A 27,528-nucleotide genomic window follows, 5' to 3' on the forward strand; every position below is an offset into this window, starting at 1 on the left:
CTGGGAGATTCGCCTCCTTCCCACCGGAGCTTCATTCCCCCCACAAACAGGGCACCCAGAGGGGCACCAGGAGGAGATAGCCCGGCACAAAGCTTGAACGAAACACTTCGGCATTGCAGAGAATCACCAGCGAAGGCGAGGATCAACCGTGGTAGCCGTGCGGTGTGGATGTTGTCACGCATCTCCGCAATCCCATGTTCTGCTGGGCTCGCTAGAACGCACACATCTGCGGGTTGGTGGCGGGGGATTGGATTCTCGTTGTCTCGACTGGGTAAAACTGCGGGATCATGCGAAGTATCACGCGCTGAAGACCTGCTCCGGCCATTTTCATCCTGCAAAGAGTAACGGGGTTGAGCCTGTGCGAGGGATCCACATTCATATATTGCTCGTGGTCACTCCGTCGATCTATTTGAATTCTCTCCTGTCTTCGAGGTCAAGGCCATTCTCGCAGGTCTGTGCAGACACTACTTTCTCATCCCAATCAACTTCTCTGTGGCCTCTCGACAAAGTCGCCCATCATGGCTCTCCCTCCAAAATGGTATCAGTTCCTCGTCGGCGTCTTCGCCTCGCTTGGCTCATACCTGTACGGCTACGACCTGGGTGTCATCGCAGAGGTCGTGGCCAGCAGCACCTTCAAGGCCAAGTTTGCGGCAGATGATACGCAAACAGGCCTGGTCGTCTCCATGTTCACAACCGGGGCGTTCTTCGGCGCGGCTCTGGCGGGACCCAGTGGTGACTATCTCGGCCGTCGATGGACCATTGTCCTGGGAGCCGTGATCTTTTGCCTCGGTGGCGGGCTGCAGACGGGGGCACAGAACATCAGCTACCTCTGGTCAGGCCGCTTCCTTGCCGGGCTGGGGGTGGGCTTCCTCGTCATGATCGTTCCTCTCTACCAGGCCGAGCTGGCCCATCCCAGCATTCGAGGGCGCATCACGGCCCTGCAGCAGTTCATGCTCGGTGTGGGTGCGCTTGTGGCCTCGTGGATCTCGTGGGCGACGGTATGTCCGCCTCACTCCCTCAACAATCTTTGGTAATGCTTCATTCGCGGTGGCACGACTAATCTGGACTCTACAGTTTGTCCACATCAAAAACGACAGCGCCCAATGGCGGGTTCCTCTTGGTCTGCAGGTTATCCCAGCCGTCTTCCTTGGCTTCTTGATATTCCTGTTCCCAGAGTCTCCCAGGTATGGCCTTTATCAGCAGTATCCTCCTCCCTCTTGCTAACCACTACCTCCTACAGATGGCTCATGGACCACGACCAGCCGGACAAGGCGTTGAAGGTCTTGGCCCAACTCCATGCCCACGGCGACGAGAAGGATCCCTGGGTCATTGCCGAATACGAGCAAGTCCAGACGTCCATCGCCCACGAGCACCAATACGAAGCGAAGTCGTATCTCGAACTCTTCCGGTCTCGATCCGCCTTCCGCCGGCTGTTCCTCTGCTGCGCCTTGCAGGCCAGCATCCAGATGACCGGCGTCTCGGCGATCCAGTACTTCTCGGTCGAAATTTACGGGCAGATCGGTATTGTCTCCCGTCCTCACAAGGATAATATCTCAGACTAAACAATGGCGCGCAGGCATCTCGGGCGACAACACGCTCAAGTACCAGGGCATCAACAGCATCATCGCCCTGGTCGCGCAGTTCCTATGCATTCTCTTCATCGACCACACTGGTCGTCGCTGGCCGTTGATCTACGGCAACCTCGGGAACATGGTGACCTTCATCGTTGCCACCATCCTGCTGGCAAAGTTTCCTCCGGGCGTTTCAACCAACACGGGTGCCCAGTGGGGGTTTATTATCATGACCTGGCTGTACAACTTCTCCTTCAGCGCGACGTGCGGGCCACTGTCCTGGATCATCCCGGCCGAGGTGTTTGACACGAGGACGTGAGTGCCCGCCGCATGAGATACGCTCGTGCGATCCCGCCATTCATTCGGGTTGATGATGCTAACAAAGCCTCCACAGTCGAAGCAAAGGCGTGAGCATCGCCACCATGACCAGCTTCGCCTTCAACACGATGATTGTACGTTCCCCTTTCCCATATTTCCCACATCCCCTTCCGCCCTCCTCCCCAACCAAAAGCTAACAATTGTCTCCATTTCGCAGGGCCAAGTCACCCCCATCGCCATGACCAACATCGGCTACCGCTTCTACTACCTCTTCATTATCTGCAACTTCACCAACGCCATCTTCTTCTGGCTGCTGCTGCCGGAGACGGCGCGCCGGCCGCTAGAAGAGATGAACTACCTGTTCGAGCACGCGCCGTGGGTCGTCGTCGGCGCCAGCCGCGACAGCTACGCCAGCCACGACCTGGAGAACCGGCTGCACGAGATCGCCGCCGAGGCCGAGGTCAAGCGCGCCGGCACCGTGCTGCATGAAGAGAAGGTCGCGCACTGAACCCGGTGAGAGGTACGGCAAAGTTGGGAGATGGGGCAATAGTGAGTGTCTTGTCCGTCCGGAAATGCATAGGGAGAGGAGTAGCCGCTGCGCTGGTTCTTGTTGGGGGCTTGGGGTGTAAAGATTATCTTGACTCGGACGTGCTGCATGTATCCCTGTCTGGCAGGAGTGGTCGAGGCACACTATATTTGGTGTCTCTTAACACACCATTCGCCATCTGGCAAGAGAGGACTACATGAAGAAAACATAGACAAGGGTGAATCCCACAGAGTTTGCTCGTCGACTATATTTACCCCATCCTCAGACAAGGCCACATGCACCGCAACCCTTGAATCTATCCAAGAAGTCTACCCATGAAAGGCGCCGGCCATTTTGAACATGTTATAGTTCCAGTTCCATAGTTCAGTTCAAACATTCACGCCCACCGCCTGACAGCCTCCGCGATCACCCCCTCAAAGTCCAAGGGCGGCAACTCCAGAAACTCGTTGCCGACGGGCGTGATGCCCTCGCCGACGAAGTCGCTCCCGTACCCGTCGAGGAAGAAGCCGGCCTTGACCAACAACAGCGCCGCGGCCGTGTCGTTGTTGTTGCTCTCGCGCCACGCCCGCTGGGTCTGGGGGATCAGTTCCGCCGGGTCGGCGAAGTGCGTGGTTGCGTATTTGGAGCCCTTGGAGAGCTGCAGTCGCTCGAGCGCGGCGAGGATATCGTTCTGCGACGCCGACGCGCCGTGCAGGGGGATCACCTTGTTGGCGGTCCGGGCGGGCGGGGCGAGCAGGATCTGCGCGATGCCCTCGGCCGCCCAGGGGAGGGTGGACCAGGAGAGCTTGTGCGTGCCGTTTTGCCACAGGTGGGCGGTGCGGGTTTGGAGGTGGATGTCGGCGAAGGCGATGGAGGGGTCGAGTGTCCTGTGTGATGAGGGGAGGTTGTCGTTAGCAAACACACTCACTCACGCACATACACACGAGAGAGGGAGAGGAAGCTCTCTTACCAGTCCAGCCACAGGCCCGTCGGCACCGCCGTCCACGACAACCCACTCGACTCCTTCTGCTTCAGGTACTCGATGATGGCCCCCTTGGCGTCAAAAACCGGACACAGGGCCCGCGCGGCAGGGTTGGTGTTGTTGACGCCGTACTCGGAGGGCAGGAAGCGCTTGACCCGGGCCTCGACCGCGGCGTCGACGAGCTTCTCCTCGACGGCGATGGCGCCGAAGCCGATGGCCGAGACGACCGCGTCCTGGCCGCGCAGGGCGTCGACGAGCTGCTCGTGCGGCAGGTCGTCGTCGACGTAGTGCACCGTCACACCGGCCGGGAAGGTCGACTTGGACGATCGCCGCGCGATGATGGACACGTTGAACAGGTCCGGCTTGGATGCCAGCGCCTTGACCACGTGGTGGCCGATGTTTGTGCCCCCGGCCTGTGCACCAGCTGTCATTAGCATAGAAGAGACAGAGAGACTTTCAAGGCGAGAGACATACTCCGAAGACGACGACGTTCTTGAAATGCTCCGAGGGTGTCATGTCTCAAAAGAGTGCCTGGTCTGTTAAACTCCCTTGAGATTCGTACGATACGGTATCGTCAATATAGTGATCTGGACAGATATTGAACTTTGTGGCTTGATGGCTCTGCTTGCTGGTTGTATTCCTGCACCGCTTTACCGCCAGGCTTCGTCTGCGTCCTTATATACCCATCCCATCGCGTTCTCGACCACGCACCAAACGTATCACGCCGGCTTTCCACTGGCCGAATTCGTCCTTGGGTGGGTTTCTAAGCAACATGCTGTAGAAGGGAGTCGGCACCGCGAGAATCACTCAAGGATGTGGCTTTGGCAGATGTCATAAGCATAGTCTGTCTCTACGTAACCGGTCAGAAATCGCCGGAAAGCGAAGGAGGCAGGTTTGAAAAGAGAAAATAGCAAGTGGTCCTCATCCGTGTGGGAGATCAGGCGTTGTTGTGTGGTCTTTGGGTCCTGGTTGGCCGACACGCTGTTTGTAGAGGAGCTGGATGCTTTTGATGGTACGTAAAGCGCGATGGACATTGCTCGGCGAAGAAGTGTACTCATGATAATCAATTTGGTTAAGTCAGCGCCCAGTCGCGTAATAGTGTCCTTGCATCGGCTGATTACTTTCTCGGTTGGCGGAGTGTCAGAGCCTGGCCAGGGCTGGAAATTCCCCGATGCGGGAAGAGGCTGTGTGGATGCCACCGCAGTGGTAGAACCGAGATCGGGGGATATCCAGTTGTTCCGCAGCATACCGGCTCATGGCTAAGGACATCTGCTTGACCATCTAGAATGTGCCTTTGAGTGTATTGTCATCTCTTGGCCCGCCCAGACAAGGCGAGAAGAATAAGAAGGTACCGTCGCCAATGAATTTCGACCATAGCCCGGGGGACTCCTCCCACCAACATCCACAGACAAGAAAAGTAGTCGAGACAGCTTCTCCAGACTACTACCAAGCTAGCGGTGGCGTTGGGAATCCATGAGAGCATTCCGATCGCTCGCTCGCCACCACCACGCCGTCTCTTCTATCTTCTCGCCGATGCTCATTTGTTCCACCCTGGGACAACTTGACTATATCCATCGTCAAGCGGCTTGACAACCTCCTTCCACGCCTCTCGGGCACTGACAGTTTCCCACCACCTCCTTAGATTCGGTCTCCCCTCGAAAACATCAAGACATTTGCTGACGGTGAACATGCATGGCATGTAGAAGATGTCGACGAGGCTGTACTCGGTTCCTCCCATGTACGGCGTCTTCGACAGCGCCTTGTCGAGCACGTCCAGACAGTCAAGCAGTTTCGGCTTGTGTCTTGCGACGACGGCTTCATCTGTGGCCTTTCCTAATGCGCTGTTGCGGTCGTGTCAATCAATCGATCACAATGCGTGGTGCTTTGGGGTGGTGGGAGGACGGAAGTGATGGCAAAGGAGAGGCATACGGGCGAATGAGTGTCTCGCCAATGACAGGCGCGACATGGCTATCGAACTCGATCGCCTCGAGGGTCAACCGCATCTCCCAGACGCCATTGACTTTAACGTCGGTACTCTCGGGCATCAGTCTCGGGCCCACGTCCGCGTACTTCAGGCACAGATAGCGGGCAATTGCGCGAGACTCGAAGATCGCGACATCGCCGTCCTCTACCAGTGGGACCCTCCCGAAGATGGACTTCGCACGGAAGTCTTCAGTCTGTCGATTGCCCTGTTAGCAACGCGCGACCTTCGGTTTGAGTGCAGTGACTGCTTGCCTTGTGTTTCCCCCCGATGAGGTCGGCCGTGATTCTTTCGACGTCTCCGATCCCTTTCTCGGCCAGCACGAGCTCGGGCCGCAGACAGTTCCATGAGAGCGTCGATGTCCAGAGTTTGAGAGTCATGACTGGAGGGTTGTCGGTTCCTTTTTCGGGAGGATCAGACTGTTGGCGAACCATTGAGCACTGGAGGGCAACTGGGTCGCTCTTTATGTACACTCGTTCCCATCCTCTGCACCATGACGTTTCGTTTCGTTTTCGGAGGAGGGGTTGTTTCCCTCTCTGTCTTCAGTGTTCGCTCAGCTGCACGGTATACGAAGCAGCGGACTTGGCGCTTCGAGATTTGTTCTCGTCGGCATCGTATTTGCCCCGACCGGGTTCTCGAACCATAACGTTATCGGCCCATGAGCACAACTGGGAATCACACCAATGCGGAATAAAAGAACCACTGCAGTAAACGACAATGAATTGGTCCATTATTTCTCGAGGCAGGGGACACCTTAACGACACAGCTGCATTCAATTTCACAATCTTTCTAAGCATTACGACATCTCTCTCCAAGCGATCACAATGGACACTCTTTTCGCCGGATGGCACTCATATGCTTGGAAATGAGCCCGGATATGCTCATCAAGTGGCTCAACCTGTGACCTGATTGAAGACTGCCGAGCCGATCTCGCCAACAATCTCGGTCTTCAGCCCTTCCTGCCTGCTACTGAAGTACCAGGAGACACTAGTCGTAAGTATCTTGATGACGACCTCGGCGACTGAGACTTCCCAAGAGGATGCCTGTGTAGATCCAGCGTCAGACATTGATTACCTGTAGCAACCACTTGCGGGAATTGAGACAGAGTGACATAGGCTTAGGGTCTGACAAGAAGACTCACCTGAAGCCTGCACAGGCTTTCAAAGTTCAGCTTACGACTCCCAAGTTGTTGTTGAATTGCTCTGGCTTTGTCGGTGCAACTCCAGCCCCAAAGATCCTTCTCTGTCTTCTCGACCCTGTATAACACCGAAACGACCACCCATGCCACGATATGCACGGCAGCATACAGAAGGCTGAAAAACGCTGCCTTATGCTTGGCTCGGCACCAAAGAGCAACCAGTGCTGTCAACGCCAAGAGAGAGGTGACGATGGAGGCGACGGCTAGCATGAAAGTCGGCCAGAGGACGCTGTCTCTCGCCCACGGCCCCCAAGGCCGACCTTCGACGAAGAGGGTTTTGGTGGTGTAGAATTTGTAAATGGTGTAGATCATGATTGATTCCATAAAGGCCGACAGTAGCGCTGAAATGACACTCGTGATCCCCGCCGCAATACTGGCCCAACGTCGGAACTTGTTGTATTGTCTCAGGAGAAACTCGCGCCTAGGATTGACCAGGTGCTCGTTCTTCTGCATTGACGTATGCCGCTCATAGTCACGCAGGTCATCGGGTAGCATCTCTGTCCAACGGATGTGAGCATGTGATTTATCATTGCTGAACTCTGGGATCCCGTTCGTGGACTTGAGGACTTCTTGTAGAAGCCTTGGTGTCATATTTACTCGATCACACCAATGGGCAGTGATGGCATTGGATAGACAGAACAGTCTGTCTGATACCCAGAAAGATTGCGCTTATATTGAGATGACGGATTCTGGACAACCCGACAGTTAAGGACAAGAGGCGCAGCAGGAAGATCGCAATCATGACGACGAAGAAGTTTGACCTTGGTCGAGCTTCGAACGAGTTTGGACGGATGAGCATTGCTAGACAGGATCCTATGACGCGAAGTGTCAGGCTGAGTCTAAGAAAGGCAAAGAGAAGCACATATGATACATGCCTGTTCCAGTTAGCGAAGTCCAGGCAATCGCATTCCCCTGTTCGGGTGGAACAGCTCGAGTAAAGAAAATATTGCCGAAAGGATTCTTTTTCGGAGCTAAATGCATGATGCTGGATACTGGTGAGGAGTGTGAATGGACAAAGTTTCCCGTGCAGCTTTACAATGGGTATTGCCTGACGGCTAGGGTGTAAACCGAAACCACAAGACTGCGCTGACAAGGCACTCCATATTCGACTGGGGTAATACCTTGAAACAGCTAGGGGTCAATGTACGCGTACGCATCATTAAGTATCATAACCTACCGTTAAGGACATATTCAAGCATATAAACTGTGGAGCCTCTTCCCGCAGAGCTCAGGATGTTGCACCTTGATGCCGCTACCTCCTTTACTGAGCATGCCATATTCGTCCCGCAGACTGGGGCGAAATCTGCGGATGCAAAGCGCATCGAAATGCGGAAATGCCAATGGAATTTCCCGGCAAGGTGCAAAACGAAAGCCGATCTTTTCAGTGCCCCCATAGCAAAGGTCGCAGGGAGGATTTGAGCTGGCCTTGATCCCAGAAGTCAGAACCCAAGACTTGTTCGAGACCGAAGCAGCTTCTGACATTCCTGCAAACAACCACAGTACAACGGAGTCCAAGCACCCAACAATGAGGATGCCACTGCTGAAGGCGAAAGAGGACTCTTCAGAGCTGTCCGCCGAGGTCTCACCGTAGACTTCGTCGGGGAACAAACCTTTGACAGGCTGCTGGGCATTGTCGGCGGAGCCATCGTTGGATCGTTGACAGAGGTCTGGGCTAAGAAGAAAAAGCTGTTCAGCCCCCGGCCAACAACTTCAACACAAAAGCTTCCATATCCGCCAGCACCAAGTCCTGGATCCTCAGCCATTTGTTGAATCGACGACCACCATGTCTACCTCAACCCAAGTCTGTCCCTGATATTGGCAAGCACCCGCCCCAGGTACTCGAACCTTCCCCCAAATTCGTGTGGACATCGTCATCACCGAGGGTGTGAGGGGTTTCTTTTTTGGCAGAAAATAGCAGGGCAACACGCTGCGAGAGGTGGTAGCTGCTCGAGAGGAATGGATGTCGGTGATTCATAGCTTGGCGTCATTCATTGAGCAGGGCGATACCGCATGGCTCTGTCTCTCCCTTGGGCCAGTACAAGGGCTTTGGGCCTGGTCACGGAGCAGGGACGATGGGCCAAGTATTGCGGTTGGTATATAGTCGAGAGGTCGCAGGTGGGCGTAGGGCACTCGTCACCGAAAGGGCACATCAGTTCAGACGCAGTTTACTTACGCGGCTTCTGGGTATATGGTCCACCGCATTTACTCCGATGTTGATCCGTAATTGGCATCATGGCACTAAGCCAAATTCAGCCTATGAGGCTTCGTGCTAGAAACTCGTCAAACTCTTCTGTGACATTTACCACATCAACCACGAGTCTGACACGCTTCAACAGATGCCGGTTGTCTGACGTCGCTGAAGCCATCACCCTGGAGTCTCCGATGCGGCCGCCACGGTACTGGACAGGAAAGCACTTGTCTCTTTCGAGCTTGTGAGGTATTTTCCCTCAAGGAGATGAGTTTTGTCCCGCTGTCTGCAAGTCATTAGAGGATCGAAGGGGGGTGAGATCAATCAGGTTCTAGCCGAGATGACCGCGGCAGGAGCCTGGTGGCTGGTTACAGTGGTATATAAACATATATGAACGAGTACATGGCACCGTCGTGCACAGAACTCTCTGCAATAAGCCCTGGTGAACGTTTGATATTCACACCGTTAAAATCTCTCTGCGATACCCGATCCGCCTCGCTCGGTTCAGCCACCATGCAATTGCTCCTTCAGATTCTCTCGTTTACATTCCTCCTCTTCATCGTCCACACGACAGCGTCTCCCTTGTGGTGGGATGACCACCCGGAGCCGCCGACCGGCACGACCGGCGACTTCAGCTACCCAATCCGCCCTCGCGACCCAGCCAACACGTCCGTCAACCCTGAAGCCGTGACCGGAACGACTTGCATAGATCCCACGGCGGTTCTCAATACGCACGATACCAACGTCGCCATTCTGTCCATCTGCGGCGGTATCGCCGGGTCAATAGAGTTTTGTGGCGGCGACCCATCAACGACAGTGGGGGCCTCGGGAACCTCGAAGTTTACATTGACAGCCGTGAATGCAGCCCAGGGCGCCACGATCAACGTGAGCAAGGGAAGATGGGAAGGGTGTGTGAGAGCGGCACAAGCAGTCTGTCCGACAGGGACGTACAGCAGCACTTGTGTGGGCGGGACCAGTGACGGGGCCGGGTTCACCTTTGTGTTGAGTGAGAATAATTGAGTGTATACTGTAGCCGCTTACTGGTGTTTGCGACGGACTACAAAAGGCGATAACGAATTTATGCTTCTCATGGCAATCATCATCCTAACAAGAGTTCCACTGTAACAAGCTATGAGAGATATCGGAGAAGGGGGTGGCCTTCGCCCTCTAGAGATATCCAACAAGTGCCGTGTTCAACGATGTGCCGAGGAACTTCGGAATAAGGGTCTTCCTGCTCAATATGAAAGTCCTGACCCTGCTGGAACGAGACCAGTTACCGTGTAGAACTTGTCATGGACAGAGATGTCAAATCAATTCTGTGACCAAGAGACAATGACGAGACACAGATTGCACACCGCTCGCATAGGCATTGAGACTGCCGTGAACGGCCCTGGGCGAAAGTTGATTCCCAAGTTGCTCCCGAGGAGTCCTGAGCGGCATCAAGATAGGAAGAAAAACAGATCTGAACAGCCTCTATTCTGGCTGTCATGTTCTATCCCCTGATATATAAATGATCATGTAAAGAAGGATAAATCTGAAGAAGTGGTCGTAATTCGTGAACCGCCCAAATACCCAACAAACTCCTCCGCCTGGCTCATATCCAGCATCCCATTATTCCAATCCTCACCGTCAATGTTGCTGAATCTTGGGGCAGTGGTCATTGAGCCCGGTTTCAAGGACGGAGCATGCCTGCTCCAAGAAAGAAAACTTGATGGGTTTCCCTCCAAATAGACCCAATATAGAAAGCAATAAAACTATATACACACAATATACTCTGAAGTTGCGCTCAGGGACCTTGAGTTTGAGCCATAGCGAAGGTGTCAAAAACGGGACATGACGGGGCCTCAATGTCTTGTTCCGCTTGGATCAGGTTGTCCATCCACGATTCGTTGTTGAAGGGCATCTGGTACTCTAGCTGAGGAACAGGTTCCGACACACGTGGGATCATCCCAGGAACTGTGCTGTCGACGTAAACGTTCGGCTTTGTCAAGACCTCGCGGGCAAATTTTGCCACCTGTCCTTTGGCAATGGTGGCCCGTGGCCAAACCTCACCGAATGAGCCAAGGGCCGAAATGCTGAGTTGAAGCCGTTCCTTGATTGCCACAGCTTGGTCTGGAGTATCCACGATGGCATATGCCGGCAAGTGTACTGTTGCAGCAGTGGTCAAGCCGCACATCAGCACCGGCGAGCACATCTTGACATCTGTCTGGATGGACGCCAGATTGGTGATGGCATTGGCTGCTCGCAAAGCTTTGGCTGTATGGGAGGTGTAAGCCAGTGCAGGGAGACCAGCAGCCTCTGCTTTTGTACATGTCGTGCGATAGTGGTTACGAATGAAGGTCAAGGTCGAGCGTGGACGGTGCAGGCAGATGGCAGCCCAGTGAATGACCAGATGGGCGATGAGAAGGCATTCGTCAATGGTTCCATCGTTACGGACCACTTCTCGCTTGTCCATGGGGAGTGATAGTAAGAGGTTCGAAATGGCAGCATCGATCCCTTCTACTTGAGGATCTGTCACCGCAAATGTGTCTGGGCTCAAAGCAAGCACAGAGCCGAGGATATACGCCGCTTCAATGCAGTAGGCAAAAGACGAGTATTCGAAAGTGTCTTCTGAAAAGGTCCTGTTTCGGAGGTCTGCAATTGTGCGAGTGATCGGAGGCGATCGAAGTTCGTTGTAGTCTTCATCGTGGCCAGGTAGAGCCACATCCGTGTAGGTCGAGTACAGTCGGAAGGGGGATGATTGACCCCCAATGACCACGACCAAGCCTTCGATCAAAAGAAGTGTCCACCATGTTCTGCGCCATGACTCTTGCATTGTTGAGTCGTTGGGTGACTGCTGTAAAGCATAGCTCTGCCGGTTGAGACCGATGCGGAGTGTGATCTCGATGGCTTTGTCCAGGGCCATGGATCCTTCTCCTTGGCCGAATCGAGCGAAGCAGGTCATGGCGTAGATAAGGAGGCCTTGCACCTTGAAGCCATCGTCAGGCACTTCGGGCGAGAAGATGGCCTTTGCAGCATTCTCCAGCGCGGTGTGGTTGGCTTGAGGGATGTAATGGCTTGCCAGCCATCGCATGCATGCCTTGAGCGGTGCAGGCAGGATGGCAGGATTCTGGAGATAGAGCTTGCGCGGCACGATGAAGGGGTGGGAAGGATAGAAATGCCTGTAGAACAGATCGATCAAGTCGGTGCTCTCTATCAAGGCCCGGTCGCCGGGAATAGGTAGCATCTCTCTCGAGATGGACATGGTGGAATCGCTGTTGCTGGGACTTGGCAGCTGTTCTTTGGCGGATGGTACGGTTTGCAACTCGAGAGGAAGAGCTGGGAAGGCTGGATCCATGGTGGGCTGAAAGAGTTCGGCGTAGGTCATAGCTCTCAGCTTGGTAGTATCAGCCTCGTTAAAGACAGGATAGGCCTCCTGAGACACGTCCGGCTTGGATTCGTGGAAGATGGTATCATTGTTCGGCCTCTGGTCAGTCTTGTCTTCAGGACTTGATTGGTTTTTGCGATATTCTCGGTATCCTCTTCGGGAATTAATCCAGATACAGTCCCCGTTTTTCTCGGAGCACCTGCTGCATAGCGGCTTCTTGCCATCACATTTGAGATGGCTCTTCCTGCATGGAATGCACGCGAGAAGGCTTGGATGCTTCGATCGGCCTTTACTGGGGGCCGGATTGGCATTAGTAGCATCCTCGGTGGACATTTTCGGTCTCGCCTGAGATGGCAATGTAGATGAATGGCGGTCTAATATTCCGTAAGGAGAAAGGGGGGGGGGTGATGGGTTACAGGAACCGTGCTGATTATGTGGCCTCCGGCTCGCCTGCGGTATTTGTGGCTGGGATTGAATGGCAATAGGCAATGGTTACTGTGCTTGATAGGCCCTAGATCTGCGTGCTTTTGCGCTCTTTGTTGGTCCCCGGGGGGCACTGGTGCTGGTTGCTGAGAGCTTGGGAGTTTGGGATATGGCCACGATGGGCTGACTCAGGGAACCAGCGGTGGTGGGAGGAGGAGGATGTCGGGGACTTGGTGGAGACGGGGGCGCCACCCCTCGTGTCGGAGACGGAAACTATGGCGACAATTCTTAGCCCCGGCATCTAAGCCGTTGGGACCTAGCGCGTAGCACGTGCGCACACAGAAAACAGGGAAATGGCAGCTGCAGAATCTGTCTGACCAAAATGATTTCGCCTTTTCACCTCACCGTCACCTCTCTTCCAATTCACCTCCAGCATGCTCATGGCTCGATATCTACCTGCATCATCATTCAATGCCCTCCGATTGAGACCATGTTGTGTTGGTCTTGCAGATCGGCTTCCACAGATATCTACCATGGCACGTCCGGCCGTAGTCCGCTCTATTCTTGACCACCTGCATACTCAGGCGAAGAACCCGCGGCGTTGCTCCCTCCCCTACTTTTTGTGTCAGACTCGTGCCACGCCGGCAAAAGTCGTGAAACCCGACGTTCCCGAAAGCTGACCCCTCTGCCCGATGTGAAACGGATCTGACAAGAAAATGGCCTGATACCAAGAGATGGCAATCCCGCACAAAAGCAAGGGGGCGTTCTGGGGCTGAGAAATAAGGATGCGAAACGATTTGGCAGGATGCCGCCGTCCAGATCCCCGAAAAGACGACTGCCACGAGTTGTGGAGCTGAGCGCTCTTGTCTAGATAGGGCTGTTCCATGATAGTCCCCGATATGATGCTTTATCCTGTTTGACTGTGTGTCTGTGCGCTTTCCCTGAATGAATCAAGGTCGGGTATCGGGCTTGGGCTCTGTGGTGACCGGACGGTCGGGCGATCCGACCATCTCAGCCAGCCTCGCGGAGTATCGCAGAACATTTCCGAGCATCTGGTGCTTTGCTTGGCCCTGGGTTGTCCAGCACAGTCTCCTATCAATATAGGGCTGTGCAAAAATACGAGGCAAGGTAGGTTGTTGACCACTACCAAGGCTGGTAAGGGGTCAAAATCGTGATTAGTCCTCTGAGGGCTGAGGAATACCTGAGCTGGTGCGAACTTTGTGCGGGCTTTGGGTACCTCGATGCGTTGTGTATACTACTACTACTTCGGGGTCTGTGTCTGAAGGAAGGTGATTGAGATTGAGCTTGTATAAGACGTTGTTGAAATGCCTTCTGTCTCGGGCTTCCCCCAATGCAGTTCTGTCCTGTCCCGTTTTCTAACTCTTTACTGTCTCCCATTTCCTTGAGCATCGTCTGATACCGACGCCTCCCCCTGAAGCATATTGGACAAAGGGCCCAAGTCACCATGGCCACCCCAAAAGACCTCCCCCCGTCCTCCGACTCCTCTAAAGACCCTAGTGACATGACAAAGGATTTGGAAAAGGGCCTCGAGTTGAGCCGCCATCTGACAAACAGCGCAGTCTCGACCTTCTCGTGGTCAGATGTCGGGGTTGTGGTCAAGGACAGGAAAACAAAGCAGCCTCTGCAGATCTTGACCTCCAGCTGTGGCTCGGTCAAGGCAGGGAGCGTCCTCGCGCTCATGGGTCCCAGCGGCAGCGGCAAAACCACCCTCCTGAACGTGCTTGCTCACCGCACGTCGGCGATGAAGGGCGAGATCCAGGGGAAGATCATGGTAAACGGACGGCTCACCAACGCGTCTGCTGTGCAACAAGTCTCTACCTACGTGGAACAAGAGGACGCGATGATCGGCATCTTGACACTGCGAGAGACCATTGACTTTGCCGCCAGGCTCTCCGTCAACGGGCGTATATCCAAGAAGGAGCGGCTCGCGAGGGTCGACGAGCTTATCGAGTCGTTTGGGCTCCAACGTCAAGCGGACACCATTGTCGGCACCCCCCTGCGCAAGGGCCTCAGCGGAGGCCAGAAGCGCAGACTGAGCGTCGCCAGCCAGCTCGTCACCTCGCCGCGAGTGGTCTTCCTGGACGAGCCCACCAGTGGCCTCGACTCGGCGGCCAGCTTCGAGTGCATGAAGTACATCAAGCTGGTGGCCAAGCAGCACAACCTGATCGTCATCGCGTCGATCCATCAGCCGTCGACGACGACATTCCAGCTGTTCGACCAGCTGATGCTCCTGTCCGAAGGCCGCACGTGCTATTTCGGCCCCGTGTCCAATATCCAGAGCTACTTCGAGCGCATCGACCGCCCCGTGCCGCTGCACATCAACCCGGCCGAGTTCCTGCTCGACCTGGTCAACAGCGACTTCAGCCACAGCGCGGGCGCCGCCGAGGGCAACCTCCGTTACATCCAAGATTCATGGACGTCCTCCGACGAGTGCAAAGCACTGGAGGCGGCCAACAGCGGCGCGGACGCACTGGGCACCGTGGGCACGCCCGTGGCCTCGGCGCGGAGGTCGTCCAAGAACGTCGTCGCCGTCTCCTGGGTCCTCCTGCACCGCAACTTCATCAAGTCGTACCGCGACATCATCGCCTACGGGACCCGGGTGGCCATGTACTTTGGCCTGGCCATCATGATGGGCACCGTGTGGCTGCGCCTTTCGTTCTCGCAGGCCTCGATCCAGCCCTTCACCAACGCCATCTTCTTCGGCGGCGCCTTCATGTCCTTCATGGCCGTCGCGTACGTGCCCTCCATCATCGAGGACCTCCACACCTTCAACAAGGAACGGCACAACGGCCTGTACGGCCCGCTGCCCTTCGTCATCGCGAACACCCTCATCGGCGTCCCCTGGCTGTTTCTCATCGCGATCATGTTCTCCATCATCACCTACTGGCTGGGCCACTTCAACCCGACCGCCGGCGGCTTCTGGATGTGGGTGCTGTGGCTGTTTTTGGACCTCCTCGCCGCCGAAGGCCTGGTGGTCCTGGTGTCGTCTCTTTTCCCCATCTTCGTCGTTGCGCTGGCCATCACGGCGTTCGCAAATGGACTGTGGATGTGTGTGGATGGGTTCATGGTCCCCATGGGCAAGCTGAATCCGTTCTGGAAGTGTAAGTCTCCCCCTGCTCCTTTTCTCACTTACTCAGCCACATTATCTTCGTCGGGTCGCCTCTTCTCTCCCATTTCCTCGTGCCCATTCTCGTTACCCTGTGTCCTTCTCCCCCATGATTATTTGTGTTCGTGATCAAACGTGCATGTGGCTGACCATTCCCCTCCATGTGTCCCCGCTACAGACGTCTTCCACTACATCGACTACCAAGCCTATGTCTTCCAAGGCATGATGGCCAACCAATTCCGCTCCACGATCTGGGACTGCGCCAAATCCGCCGACGGCTTCCAGTGCATGTACCCCTCAGACCTGGAGGCGGAGGGCAAGATCCGCGGCACCGCGGTGCTCGAGGCGTACAAGTACTCCTGGTCCTCGGGCGTCATTGGCGAGTGGATCGGCATCATGTTCGCCATCATCTTTGCGTACCGGGTCCTGGGGTACTTGGTCTTGGTGCTCAAGAAGCACTAGCTTACGCGACGAAGGGTGAGTCCCCGGGTGAATGGGTGGGAATCTTTAAAGCACCGAGCAACGGCGGGCGTGTTGTGTTGTTTTCCTTTCCTTGGCTCCTGGTTCAGTGGAATGATGCGGCGTGTGTGGCTTACTGGCTGGCTGGAGCGTTTTGGGTTCTTAAGGACGTGTGTGATACTATTCAACTAATCTGGGTGTTTGTTATATGGACCCAACGGGCGTGAAGACTATGGTGATATGTAATGTTTGTCATTTTCCTTCTGAGATAGTGCGGGAGCTGGGCTCCCCGGATGGATGGATGGATGGATGGATGGATGGATGATGTATGCGCGTGATTACGGCTGTTCCCCTATATTTCTTTCATCATACTCGCCGGGCTCGAATGTTCTTCTTGCCTGCGATGCACGGCTCTTTTCAGTTCTCCAGTTCTCCGTGCCCCCGTACAAAGTCCTTGATCTTCACAAGTCTCTTTCACGGGTTCTTCTCTTGTTGAATGCTACCATACACTCTGCTGGAAAGGGATTGTGGTCCTCGAGCCCCTATTTGCCTGACTGTCTGCCTCTCTAGTCGCACAGCAGGACACGGCGACTAGGTTACGGTAGTTTGAGACATGTCGGCTATTGACCGGCAACGAGAAAAGGGGGATGCGAATCCAGGACAATGCGACTCGAAGAAGACAGAGAGCATGTCACTCAAATTTATTGTTCATTATTCACAACTGCTGATCTCTTCCATCAGTCGAGTTTAGCTTCTGCTCTGATCTACTTGGGACCCAGTAACAACCAGCTCAGTGACTCGCCCTCCAAACACGATCTCAACTGACATCTCATATCCCAACTCCTGCAGCTCGCGATCTGAGAAGAATTAATCATACATGCCAATGAGCACCATACGACTTTGGACCGAGTCAACGCACCCGCCATCACCAGTTGACAACAAAGCGATCCTGACCATCATTAGGAATCAATCGTTGTCTCCTCAATGGGGTTCTGAATCGGGAGCCACGCGCTCGTGAGAAATCCTCTTCCTCGCCGCCTTCTTGCATAGACCGCAGTAGATAATCCCACAAAGGCGACATTCGAACGAGGTATCTGGATTTCTGGCAGATTTTTTGGTTCGACGATCACTCGACGCCCCAGCCTCAGTCGTTGGCGGCTCCGTCGTACGAGAAGACACCCGATGGCACCACTTCTCCTTGAATCCTGTTTTCTTGGCCTCACCGTCCGCGACTTTAACCTTGTTGAAACAACCCATGCATTCCACTTCCAAGCTTCGGTCCCCAGCAGGATTCATATCAACCAGCCAGAACTCGGGGATGCGGTCCTTCCCAAATTCACTGAATTGGTGTCGACATCCCCACGTATCCCATGCCTCATCAGTTGGTTCGTCCCCAAAATCCAGACTTACGCCTTCCCAATCGATTTCGTCCGGATCATCTAGATTCTCAGGCCGCGTATTTGCGGTTGCCTCAGGAGCAATTAGATCGACTGTAGGCTGGGCCGTCGTCTCTGCGGCATCCGTCGCAATCTCGGTGCTCTGGCTGGTTTCAACCTCTGCCGATTCACTGGTTGCAGTCGGGTTCGCCGTTGTTTCTTGAGTCTCATCGCGCGTTTCGATGGCACTGGGGAGAAGGACCGGATCTTGTGAGGCCTGCATCTGCACTTGCGTACTATGATCAACCTCACTTGGCACTGGACCAGCCACGGAAGCGTCATTTCCATACTCTTCTTCCTCAGAATCGGGCTCTTGATCTCCTCCGTCCGAATGGACACCATCACCTCTGGCAGCACGACATGGTTTCTGGTAGCAAGCATTCATTGGTCTTTGGCAGTCCCAACACCAATGTGCGCCACATTGGCATCTTACGTGAGGACATCCATACATTTTCATGACACCAGTTCCACACTTGGGGCAGATTTTGTATTCGTATGTCTTGAGAATAAATTGCCGAGAACCATCTTCGGCGCAAACGTGTTCGTCTTTGGCGATCTCTCTGCACTTTGTGCAAATGGCAGTCTTGCAAACGTGACATGTAACCTTCCTATCGGTTTGCTTGAACATTCGAGGAGGAATAAAAGCCGAGCAAGTTGGCACAGGGCAATACAGAGGATCAACCGTGTTAAACTCGTCGTACTTTTGCTTGTACTTTTCGACTTCTGCCGCAGGGAGGATTCCGCGTGCGACTTCGTGATGCATGACGGTGGCGCAGCACATGACGGGCATGCTGTCGATATATTTCATGGCCGTTTCAAAATGGGTCTTCAGGCACTCGTAACATGTAGCTTCTTTGCATCGTCGACAAGGCGTGGAATAGGCTCCATCAATGATGCCAAAGCAGATTTTGCAGACGATCTTGTTGTCCGGCGGTGTCGATTTCTTGAGACGCTTCCGGGGAGGGGAGATGTCTGCTGGTGGAGGTGGAGGAAGTGACGTGGAGTTTCGTGTGCGGACGGGCTCAAAGAGGTCGGAATGAGGTTCGGTAGAGTCTCCATCGTAAGGGAAAAGGTTGTATCGATTGCCGGCAACGGTGACATGAGGGTGGTCCAGAAGGGCATAGGATGCGTTGGCAGCAGTCGAGAAGGCGTAGACCCAGTCATAGAACGTGTGCCCATCTGAACCCACGCCTTGTCGAACTACCTTGAGGCCGAGATATCCCTCCGAGCCGGAGAATGGAGGGTCGATGTCGCCGAAGGAGTGATCTGGATCGAAGACGGTGCTGCGGAGGGCGATAAGTGGTGAACCCTGGCCCGCCATGGTGTTTAGAATGAGGAGGTCCTGGTCAACGTCATCTGAGAATGAGACGGGATCCGAGGCTAAGGCATCAGTGTAATTTTCTGCGTTCAAGTTAGAAGCAGCAGGCCCGGTGCCAAGAGCACTGGACGAGGGTGAGGCAGGCGCCCGAGGTGGGGTGGAGGGGTGGGCAGAGTGAAGCCGTGTGAAGGGTCGATGGCGGAAGAGGCGCCAGACGAGTGAACAGGCCATGGAGTGAATGTTGAGGCGGGGGTATGGCTGGGCTATATCAGGCTGAGACGCATGAGGCTGGCGGGCACGGCGCAACGTCTCCAAGCACTAGAGGGGATGATGGAGAGGACTGTTAGGCACGAGAGACAGACGACACTGCGCCGGAGACAGTCTTTTAAGCATTATTGCCTTGTTTCTTAGACAGGTTGTGAGTCGTAAGTCGCCAAAGGAATGAGGCTTGAGTCATTTGATGGTTGTTGGCACCAGCGGGTGGGCTTTGGCAGGCACCCATATGCCCAGGCATCATTGGCGGAGTGCATGAGGCTGTACCACGGGGGCTGAGAGGCCAGTTGCCTGCTGGTTCCCCAATTCCCCGATCGCCTATGGCGGGTCTCTGCCCCAAGAATCCTTCAAGCTTGATATCAACGGTGCCATTGGATTGTCATGCTGAGTCTGCCTGGGCATGACTCTTATTGCATGTACCAGCCACTGTCTCCAACGCCAAAGGAAGAACAAGGATGTTTCCCGATGTAAGGCTGGCCCTGGCCCTAGCGCTAGAGGAGGATTAATATGAGCCGCTAGCACGGAACACATGATGTCAGTCCCTGTGTACCGTTGAACTAGTCTATTCTAGAACTAGTGCCATATTCTGCGATGCTAGACGCGTCTGCTACTTCTTTCCCACTTAACGCGTGGGTTTGACGAAAGGCATTGTGTGGCCTCCACTGCCCATTGACTCACTCAACGCCTCGGTCTCGTGCTCACCACCTCGCCGTCTCGATCGCCATGCCCCAACGTCTCAAGCGTCGCTCAGACGCAATCTCTCGTGACCAGTCCGAACCAGAACCAGAACCAGAACCAGAGCCACCTCGCAGACGTCGTCCAACTACCCCTACAGACTCGGACACCGCCTCCTCAGCCTCCTCCGCACCCGCTTCCCCCTCCGCAGCAGGTCAATCCACAGAGAGGATCCTCATCAAGAAACTTGTCCGTCTAGCCCTGGCGACAGAATATTCCCGCACCCCGCTGCGGCGAAGCGACATTTCCCAGAAGATATTCAAGGATGCCAACACCAGTGGAGGTCGGACTTCCTTCAAGGCTGTCTTCGAGGGAGCCCAGCGCGTGTTGAAGGATGTTTTCGGGATGCAGTTGACGGAGCTCCCCTCCAAGGAGAAAACCACTCTGAAGGATCGCCGGACACAAGCCACGCAGACCAAGTCCTCCTCGAACAATTCCACCAAGTCGTGGATCCTCGTCTCCACCCTCCCGCCCGAATTAAAGCAGAACCCTCTCATCGCACAACCTACACGTGCCCCCAATGTAGACGTCGAATCCAGCTACACGGCCCTGTACACATTCATTCTCTCCCTGATCTACCTAAACAACAACGCAATCACGGACCAGAAGCTCGAACGCTATCTCAAGCGCGTGAACGCCGACACCTATACGCCCCTGGGGAACAAAGAGAAGCTCCTCCAGAGGATGATGAAGGAGGGATATATCGAGAAGCGAAGGGATACGTCTAGTGGCGAGGAAATAATCGAGTGGACGCCGGGGCCGAGAGGCAAGATTGAGGTCGGGGTAGAAGGCGTGACTGGGTTGGTGAGGACTGTTTACGGGTATGGAGCAGTGCCTCTATCTCGAGGCTCTCGGCAAAATAACGAGCGGAGACGGCGCGACGAAGACGTGGACGGAAACCAAGAGGCCGGCGGCGAAGAAGCTGCCCGCCTGGTCAAGATCGAGGAGAACGAACTCAACGCCAAACTTTCGCGGAGTCTCGGCGTCAAGGTCGGAAAGGGTGGTGTGGTGGAGCAGAGTCGGAAAGGTGGTGGTCCAGATGCTGAGGACAATGGAGAGGATGAGGAGGTGGTCGAAGAAGGGCCCCCGGGCCCGTCGAGACGGGGCGGACAGGGGCCCCGACCCAACACGTCCGGAAGAGAGTAGGGTTGAGGCGGTGGAAGAAGGAATGTGCAAGAGGATGACGACGACGAAGATGACGATTGATTGTTTGACTATCCAGAACCGCCGAATGTGCCTCCGAATGACTATGAAAAGCGGCAGAGTGTTTCACGTAGACCACTGTACCAGTACCATATGCTCGACACGATAAACATGCTCGATCCACAGGTGTCGGGCTCCCGTCACCACTAGTCTACCTCTTTTCGGTTCTCCTAGCCTCACGTCTCCCTGCCAGTTATTGAGACCGAGACTTGTTCTAGAGTGGCCATAAAAGAAACGTGAGAAGCCGGTCCAGCAGGTGAAGCAGCACCACACAACCAAGCATTGGGAAGAGTGTGGACAAGGAGATCTCGGCGACCATGCTAACAACAACGACAACGATGGCGGTGATCACGAAAACGCCTCAAGTCTTGATGTCCTTGTATCTGTTTCTGCCTTGGTCCTCGTGGCTCCATCCAGCCCGTCCTCACCCCCGCAGAGCTCACTCATCCGGTGTCATCTTCATCCTCAGCCTTGTCGAATCGCCAGCCATAGGCGCCCACAGAATAGAAAAACCGGGATTGCGGGACGAGAAGTAAAAGTCCCAAAAGCCCATCGACAAACAAGAAAACCATTGACCGTATGATCCTGAAGGGCCGCAGCGGCCGCGGCCTCTATTCAATGCACCGTGACGCTATGTAAATGCTAATCCGACACCGTCGCCTGAACCTCCTAAGTCCGCCCAACGCTGCGCCTCTCGTGCTGCTGGGTAGAACGGCACGGCTGCAGCTTCCAGCGGCTCTCACCACCTTGCGGAGCATATGGCGCCAGGCTGAAAGATTTCGGTCTTGTCCTTGATCCCTCTCAGGCTTCAATGCATTTGGGTATGGACCAGTTATGTACTGCACTGGCTGGCCGGAGCTGGATATGGAATCTGGCTTGAAGCTGTGTCTGGCTCGCACTGCTGGCTTCTTGTCCTTGCTGTTTCGCTTCCGCCGGTAACGGTGGCATCGTATTTCTTTCCGCTCTTTGTTTTCCTTCCCCGGGCCACCTTGGAATGAGGATCTCGTCGACGTCCTCGCACCCACCTCAGCGCCGGAGATAAGTGGCCCCCTTCCATCTCAAGGCTCTGGCTGGAGATAATCTCAACCAAACGGTGAGTATCCCCCTCGTCCTCCACCGGAACTGAATCTAAAGCCACCACCGCCAGGTCCTCCACCACCCATTCCGTTCATCATGTTAAACAGCATCTCCGGATCGATCTGCACACCACCACCTCCACCCATACCTCCAAATCCACCCCCGGGGTATCCACCCATGCCTCCGAAACCACCAGGGAAGCCTCCCATGCCACCGGGGAATCCACCCATGCCCATGCCCGGCTCCATCAGATCAGCTCCCGAATCATATATCTGCCTCTTCTGGGGATCGAGCAACGTCTCCTTGGCCTCAAGACAATCTTTGAACTCCTCTTCCTTCTGCTTATCCCCTTGTGTCTTGTCTGGATGTAACACAGCTGCTTTCTTCTTGTAGGCTCTCTCAATCTCCTTGTCACCCGCGTCCTTGTCCACGCCTAGGATCTTGTAGTAGTCTTTTCGCTTGGATTTCTTGAGTTCGAGTTCGGCGTTGCGGAGTTCTTTGGCCAGATCGGCGTCAGAGGGGTTGTCTTCGGACAGGGATTTCAGATCCTTGACGGCTTGTTCCCAGTCGCCGCTTTCCCCTGTGGCTTTGGCCCGGGTTCTGCGGGCCTTGGTGTAGCTTGGGTCAAGTTTGAGGGCCTGATCGCAGTCGGCTTTGGCTTCATCGTACTCCTTGATTTTGATCCGGGCTAGAGCACGATTCCCCAAGAGCTTGGCATTTGTGACCTTGTTGGTGGAATCAATGGTGAGAGCTTCCGTGTAAGCATCGACGGCGTCCGAGTATTTGCCACGCTTGAACATGTCATTGGCGGATGTCCGGGCTCTGTCTAGCTTCTTCATTGTTCGCAACCAGTTCCGTGCGTCCGAGTTGTCAGGATCTAGTGCCAGGGCTTGTCGGAAATAATCTTCGGCTCGTTCATAATCGCTCTTCCCTTGTCTCGGCTTGTCGTCCTTGAGGTAAAATGCTCGACCTGCGAGTACAATGGCTTCGGCATCCATGGGGTTCTCGCGCATCAGATTCTGCGCAATACCCTGAACCTCCCCCAGCGCATTCGCGGATCCGATTTTCAAATTTGCCTTGGCCTTGAGAAGCTGCCACCTCCTCGGCGTGGGTGTGCCCGATCCTAGCGTCTGACGCGCCTGTTCAATGCTCCAAAGAGCCATATTTCCATTTCCGTCCTCTGCATCGATTTGCTTCTCTGCCATTTCAATCGACTGCAGGGCCTTTCGAGCCAAAGCAGTGTCCGTGGCTGACGCATTCGGGATTTTAGCATAAGTATCCAGGGCATCTTGCGGCCGTCCTAGGGAGGTGTAGATTCGGGCAAGACGGTGTAAAATCTTATCATTCTTGGGATCTAAACGGCTGGCCTGGAGAGAGTCCCCTAGAGCCTGGCTGTATTTGTTGGCGGAGATGTAGGCTGCGGCTCGGTTTGACAGATACGTGGGATTCGAGGGCTCTGCGTCGACCGCTGTGTATTTGTCAGCCAGCCTGATCTTGAAACTTCAACCATTGATGAGTGCACACGTACCTTTTGTGTACTCCACGATGGCGCGTTCATAGTCCTTGGCCTTGAAGAATTTATTCCCAGCGGCCTTGCAGGCCTCGGCGTCGACTTTGGGCGCCGGAGGGACTCGGTGTGGAGGAGGCGTGGGACTGCGCTCATCGTGGTGGCCGTTGGTGCCGTTGGACGTCGCATCACTGTTGGCCTGGTCGGAGAAGGCGCCGGGAATTTCTTTGGAAGGGGTGGCGGGCTGCGACGAGCCTGCGGTGCCGTTGGACATGGAGGAATCATGGTTGTTTGTGTCTGGAAATTCTCGATCTAGCGACATCCTGCCGGCCGACTCGGCCTCTTGCCTGGCCATTTGCGCCAGATGTTGACGGAGTTGGTCAGGAGGGAGATTCAGCGGATGGGTGTCCAGGTCGGAGTTATTTCTGAACTTTTTCTTTTCCTTGTCTTTGTCCTGCTTCTTGGGCGATTTTGACTTCCGCATGGATGTTGGATTTGGGCCAGTAGTAGGAAGGGCGACTGCGGGTGGGGCTGAGGCAAAGGCAGCACGGCCTGAGCCTGTTGTGCCCGCGGTGCGAGTGACACCGGCAGCGGGAGGAGGACTAAGTTTGTCGTTGATGCTTGTTTCGGGAACACCCTCTGCTGCTTCAGACACACCTCTCCGCCGGCCAGGCTCTTGTCTCTTGGAGTCTGCTGCGTTCAGGGATCGTAGGAGGGTCCGTAGGTTCTGCTCAGTCAACGGTGCAGGAGCCGCCTGGCCTGATTTGGGCTTTGACTCCTCGGTGAATAGTGGGAGGGGTGTCGTGTACGACGTCGAACGGGCTGGGGACTTCAGTTTGCCGGTTGGAAGGAAATCTCGAGGGTGGCTACGAGGACTGGCAGACCGCAGGAATTTGTCGTGTTGATGGCTCTCGCTGTCGTCGTCGTTGCTCTCAGGCATGTCCTGGTCGAAATATCTAGAAATTTTGCAGGTTTTGGTGGGACTGTGATTAATTCCGGGCTGGGTGCCGGGGTCTAGAAGATTGCCTCGTCGGCCCTCACCACTCCTCGTGGTCCTCCCACTTTGGCGCCTGCTGGCGTGGGTGTTGGTGTTTTCCATAGGGCCGTTAGGCGCAGTTGCCCCTTGAGGCTTTGGCCTTGAGCCTCCTGCGCCCACCACTGGCCTCCGAGAGCCCAAGGACATCCTTATCAAGCCTCGCTTGCCTCTTCGCCTCTTCGCTTGGTGGCCCCGTGAGTTTCGTCGAACGAATGGTCGGTCGGAGGATCACTTGTTTCTCTTGCACATGACACTGCAAAGTGCGCTGATCAGCCTTGGAACAGCCAGTGAGAGGGTCAAGTGTTTCGTGGATGGGGGAATCGTGATGAGGCAGAAGAAGAGAACAGCCTCTGAGGTCAATGTCTTCGGCGTTGAGGAACAGCTGTGTTGTAGAAGTCCTGTCCTCCAAAGGCAACCAAGCCTACAAGATTCACCTTTGACGAGAATCAGGCACCAGGCACAATTCACGAAGCTATGTCTAATCAGAGAAACCCCGTCGCTTCACCATGTGTTTGCACAGGGGCTTCTGAAATTGCGACAATAACTATGGACTGTGGCAAATCTGTGAACAACCACTCTGGACAAAGATGCAGTTTCATGACCATGCCATTTTCAGATTGCTTTCATTGATGTTGTACACTTTCGATAATGATACAAGGTGCAGAAGTGTTGACAAGGTTATCTTTCTCATGTACACGTTCAATCTCACGATTCTCGGCTCATTGTGCATTGCTCTTGCATGTCCAGCTGCTCCCACCTGGCTCGTTACTGATGGCATAGCCGCTGGCGTACAGCCCCATGCCGCAGATGCCGGCTCCCAGAGAGAACAACAAGATGTTGACCACGGCCAAGGTCATCTTCCTCCAATTTCTGGTATATTGGCCATAGTTGAGGAACAGCCAGAAGATGCCGGAAATGCCATAGGTGAACCAGGCGGCGAATAGACTCGAAATCAGAGCCAGCAGATCGTTGAAGTTGGGGATTGATTCGGCAATGATCCACGCGATCACCCACGCGGTCAATGTGATGCCGAGCCAGCTACCCACGGCAAGCATGGTCCTCTTGGACATGTGCTTCGTTCCTCGGAAGAGACGCACATAGACATACTTGGAGGCGACGTGGCCATAAATGACGCCGGCAATGATAATTGTCGGAATCGCCAGGCCCCAAGCGACTTTTCCAACCAGTGTCCCAGCGGATCCCAAGGCCGGTGAATCAACCTGATCTCCACCATAGGCATAAACCACCATCGCGACCAGAAAATACATGCTGGTATCGGTGACCTGCAGCAAGACCAAGGCCTTGGGGAAGTCGTGCGGATTCTTCATCTCTGAGATGAAACTGAAGAAAGCTACATGACCCGCGTATGCAAACACAATGTTGGTGACGCTGAGAAACGCCGTGGCAAAGGTTGCAGTCTGGGTGGCGTGGAAATGGCCATGCGAAGGATCCCTGGCTCCTGTACCTGCCATGGTGACGATCACCGCGGTCGTAATGCTAAAAAAGCTCACACAGGAAAGCCATGACACTTTCAGCAGAGTTCGAGGGATGTCGAAGACCCAGAAGAGAATCAACCCGACGATGCCCCATACAATCGTGCAGGCGGCCCCGTCAGTCAGTGTGTTCAAGCAGATGGTCCAAGTCAGGATGTGACTCGCCATGCTAAAAATAAGGAAGATGGTTTGTGCAGCACCCAAGAATTCGCGACCGATGGCAGCTGCGCGTGGTCCCATTGGCTTGAAGAGAACATAGCCAGCGTCAGCCATATTGTGGACCTAGATGAAACGACATAAGCATGCGCTTCTGGAAGCTGCTCTAGAATGGAAGAATCTGCCTACCCAAGGATGTGCCGCCTTGAATTGTCCAATGACATATCCCGAGTACGTTGCCACAACACCAAGCCCGACGATGAGAACGGCGCCTGGTACCATACCAATTGTCGCCAGGACTGACGGCAAAGACAGAATCCCCAAAGAGATCGTTTCGGCAATCATAACTGAGGAAAAAACCATCATGTCAGGTCGAAGGTGGATCTGTTAAAGCCGATGAGAGGCACTCACTCATGCTACATTGCCTGACGCACGTAGATATCAGCCTATGAACGTTCATGGGATGCGGAATCGCTGGTGTACTCACCACCACTCCAAAGTCCGATACTTGACTCCCCCTTCTTCGTCGTCATCACCAAAAGGATCTGTCTCTTGATACTCGCTTTGACGCCGCCACGCGGATCCCAGTGAAGAACGTCGCTTCTCCGCCGAAGGGTCAATATCAGGGTGTCCATCACCTCGAGGCGGTGGATTATCGAGACTGCGAAGGTCCTTTTCTTGGTCTGGACCGAAAGGGTCGGATGAGGCACGAAGCGTCGGTGATCGAGAAGCCATCCTGTCTGTCACGGTTGAGTAAAGCAATCCAGATCCACTTTACACAAGAGTATTCGAGGGTTCACGAGGGGCGAGGTGAGATACAATGGTATATGAACACCAAGTATGCTGTCGAATTGATCGACAGTGGCATAATGCGTTGTTCCCGTGTGCGCGTGCACAATGATGCCATAGGCAGCATTCCATTGCCAGTTACACTTTGTGACTTCGACGTCACGACAGCCTTGCCTGGCGATCTTCATAGAGGCGGGATCACGATCACGATGGGGAGGCCATCTGCAGAGTTGGAGCAGTGATCGTCCGGCGCATGTCCGAATACCCCTGTGTCATATTGAATGGGACGACACTGATTCGGGCTTGACTGGACAAAGGCTGTGGTGCTGTGGAGAGGATTGAATGTCCGAAACGAGGGGGATGGT

At 54.8% G+C, this 27,528-nt stretch overlaps 10 protein-coding genes across 10 annotated transcripts; 4 read left to right on the top strand and 6 right to left on the bottom strand.

Moving 5' to 3' along the window:
* Positions 1–416: 416 nt before the first annotated feature.
* Positions 417–2,397, top strand: PV07_09945 (uncharacterized protein; the record flags this gene model as incomplete). Its single annotated transcript, XM_016397242.1, has 6 exons — positions 417–998; positions 1,075–1,184; positions 1,241–1,521; positions 1,577–1,886; positions 1,966–2,023; positions 2,107–2,397. The coding sequence occupies exons 1-6, from the start codon at positions 519–521 to the stop codon at positions 2,395–2,397; spliced, it is 1,530 nt and encodes a 509-aa protein (XP_016244433.1). The 5' UTR covers positions 417–518.
* A 2,537-nt stretch (positions 2,398–4,934) lies between these two features.
* On the bottom strand, positions 4,935–7,167 carry PV07_09946 (uncharacterized protein; the record flags this gene model as incomplete). Its single annotated transcript, XM_016397243.1, has 4 exons — positions 4,935–5,238; positions 5,327–5,574; positions 6,284–6,421; positions 6,520–7,167. 4 exons carry the CDS (start codon positions 7,165–7,167, stop codon positions 4,935–4,937), a joined length of 1,338 nt encoding a protein of 445 aa, XP_016244434.1.
* A 749-nt stretch (positions 7,168–7,916) lies between these two features.
* Positions 7,917–8,701, bottom strand: PV07_09947 (uncharacterized protein). The gene has a single exon (XM_016397244.1). It carries the CDS (start codon positions 8,337–8,339, stop codon positions 8,016–8,018), a length of 324 nt encoding a protein of 107 aa, XP_016244435.1. The 5' UTR covers positions 8,340–8,701; the 3' UTR covers positions 7,917–8,015.
* A 505-nt stretch (positions 8,702–9,206) lies between these two features.
* PV07_09948 (uncharacterized protein) lies at positions 9,207–9,784 on the top strand (the record flags this gene model as incomplete). The annotated part of the gene is made up of 1 exon (XM_016397245.1): positions 9,207–9,784. The coding sequence occupies exon 1, from the start codon at positions 9,278–9,280 to the stop codon at positions 9,782–9,784; it is 507 nt and encodes a 168-aa protein (XP_016244436.1). The 5' UTR covers positions 9,207–9,277.
* Positions 9,785–10,239: 455 nt separating this feature from the next.
* PV07_09949 (uncharacterized protein) lies at positions 10,240–12,728 on the bottom strand. Its single transcript, XM_016397246.1, has one exon. The coding sequence runs from the start codon at positions 12,462–12,464 to the stop codon at positions 10,551–10,553; it is 1,914 nt and encodes a 637-aa protein (XP_016244437.1). The 5' UTR covers positions 12,465–12,728; the 3' UTR covers positions 10,240–10,550.
* Positions 12,729–13,901: 1,173 nt separating this feature from the next.
* PV07_09950 (uncharacterized protein) lies at positions 13,902–16,143 on the top strand (the record flags this gene model as incomplete). Its single annotated transcript, XM_016397247.1, has 2 exons — positions 13,902–15,676; positions 15,860–16,143. The coding sequence occupies exons 1-2, from the start codon at positions 14,020–14,022 to the stop codon at positions 16,141–16,143; spliced, it is 1,941 nt and encodes a 646-aa protein (XP_016244438.1). The 5' UTR covers positions 13,902–14,019.
* A 686-nt stretch (positions 16,144–16,829) lies between these two features.
* PV07_09951 (uncharacterized protein) lies at positions 16,830–19,295 on the bottom strand. Its single transcript, XM_016397248.1, has one exon. It carries the CDS (start codon positions 19,123–19,125, stop codon positions 17,122–17,124), a length of 2,004 nt encoding a protein of 667 aa, XP_016244439.1. The 5' UTR covers positions 19,126–19,295; the 3' UTR covers positions 16,830–17,121.
* Positions 19,296–19,810: 515 nt separating this feature from the next.
* On the top strand, positions 19,811–21,235 carry PV07_09952 (uncharacterized protein). Its single transcript, XM_016397249.1, has one exon. The coding sequence runs from the start codon at positions 19,891–19,893 to the stop codon at positions 21,046–21,048; it is 1,158 nt and encodes a 385-aa protein (XP_016244440.1). The 5' UTR covers positions 19,811–19,890; the 3' UTR covers positions 21,049–21,235.
* PV07_09953 (uncharacterized protein) lies at positions 21,222–24,734 on the bottom strand. The gene is made up of 2 exons (XM_016397250.1): positions 23,711–24,734; positions 21,222–23,650 (listed from the first exon to the last, which is right to left on the bottom strand). The coding sequence occupies exons 1-2, from the start codon at positions 24,627–24,629 to the stop codon at positions 22,188–22,190; spliced, it is 2,382 nt and encodes a 793-aa protein (XP_016244441.1). The 5' UTR covers positions 24,630–24,734; the 3' UTR covers positions 21,222–22,187.
* Positions 24,735–25,444: 710 nt separating this feature from the next.
* On the bottom strand, positions 25,445–27,519 carry PV07_09954 (uncharacterized protein; the record flags this gene model as incomplete). Its single annotated transcript, XM_016397251.1, has 4 exons — positions 26,862–27,519; positions 26,786–26,799; positions 26,564–26,721; positions 25,445–26,500 (listed from the first exon to the last, which is right to left on the bottom strand). The coding sequence occupies exons 1-4, from the start codon at positions 27,107–27,109 to the stop codon at positions 25,445–25,447; spliced, it is 1,476 nt and encodes a 491-aa protein (XP_016244442.1). The 5' UTR covers positions 27,110–27,519.
* Positions 27,520–27,528: the final 9 nt, after the last annotated feature.

The sequence above is a fragment of the Cladophialophora immunda genome (assembly GCF_000835495.1).
Source record: "Cladophialophora immunda strain CBS 83496 unplaced genomic scaffold supercont1.6, whole genome shotgun sequence".
NCBI classification, from domain to species: Eukaryota; Fungi; Ascomycota; class Eurotiomycetes; order Chaetothyriales; family Herpotrichiellaceae; genus Cladophialophora; species Cladophialophora immunda.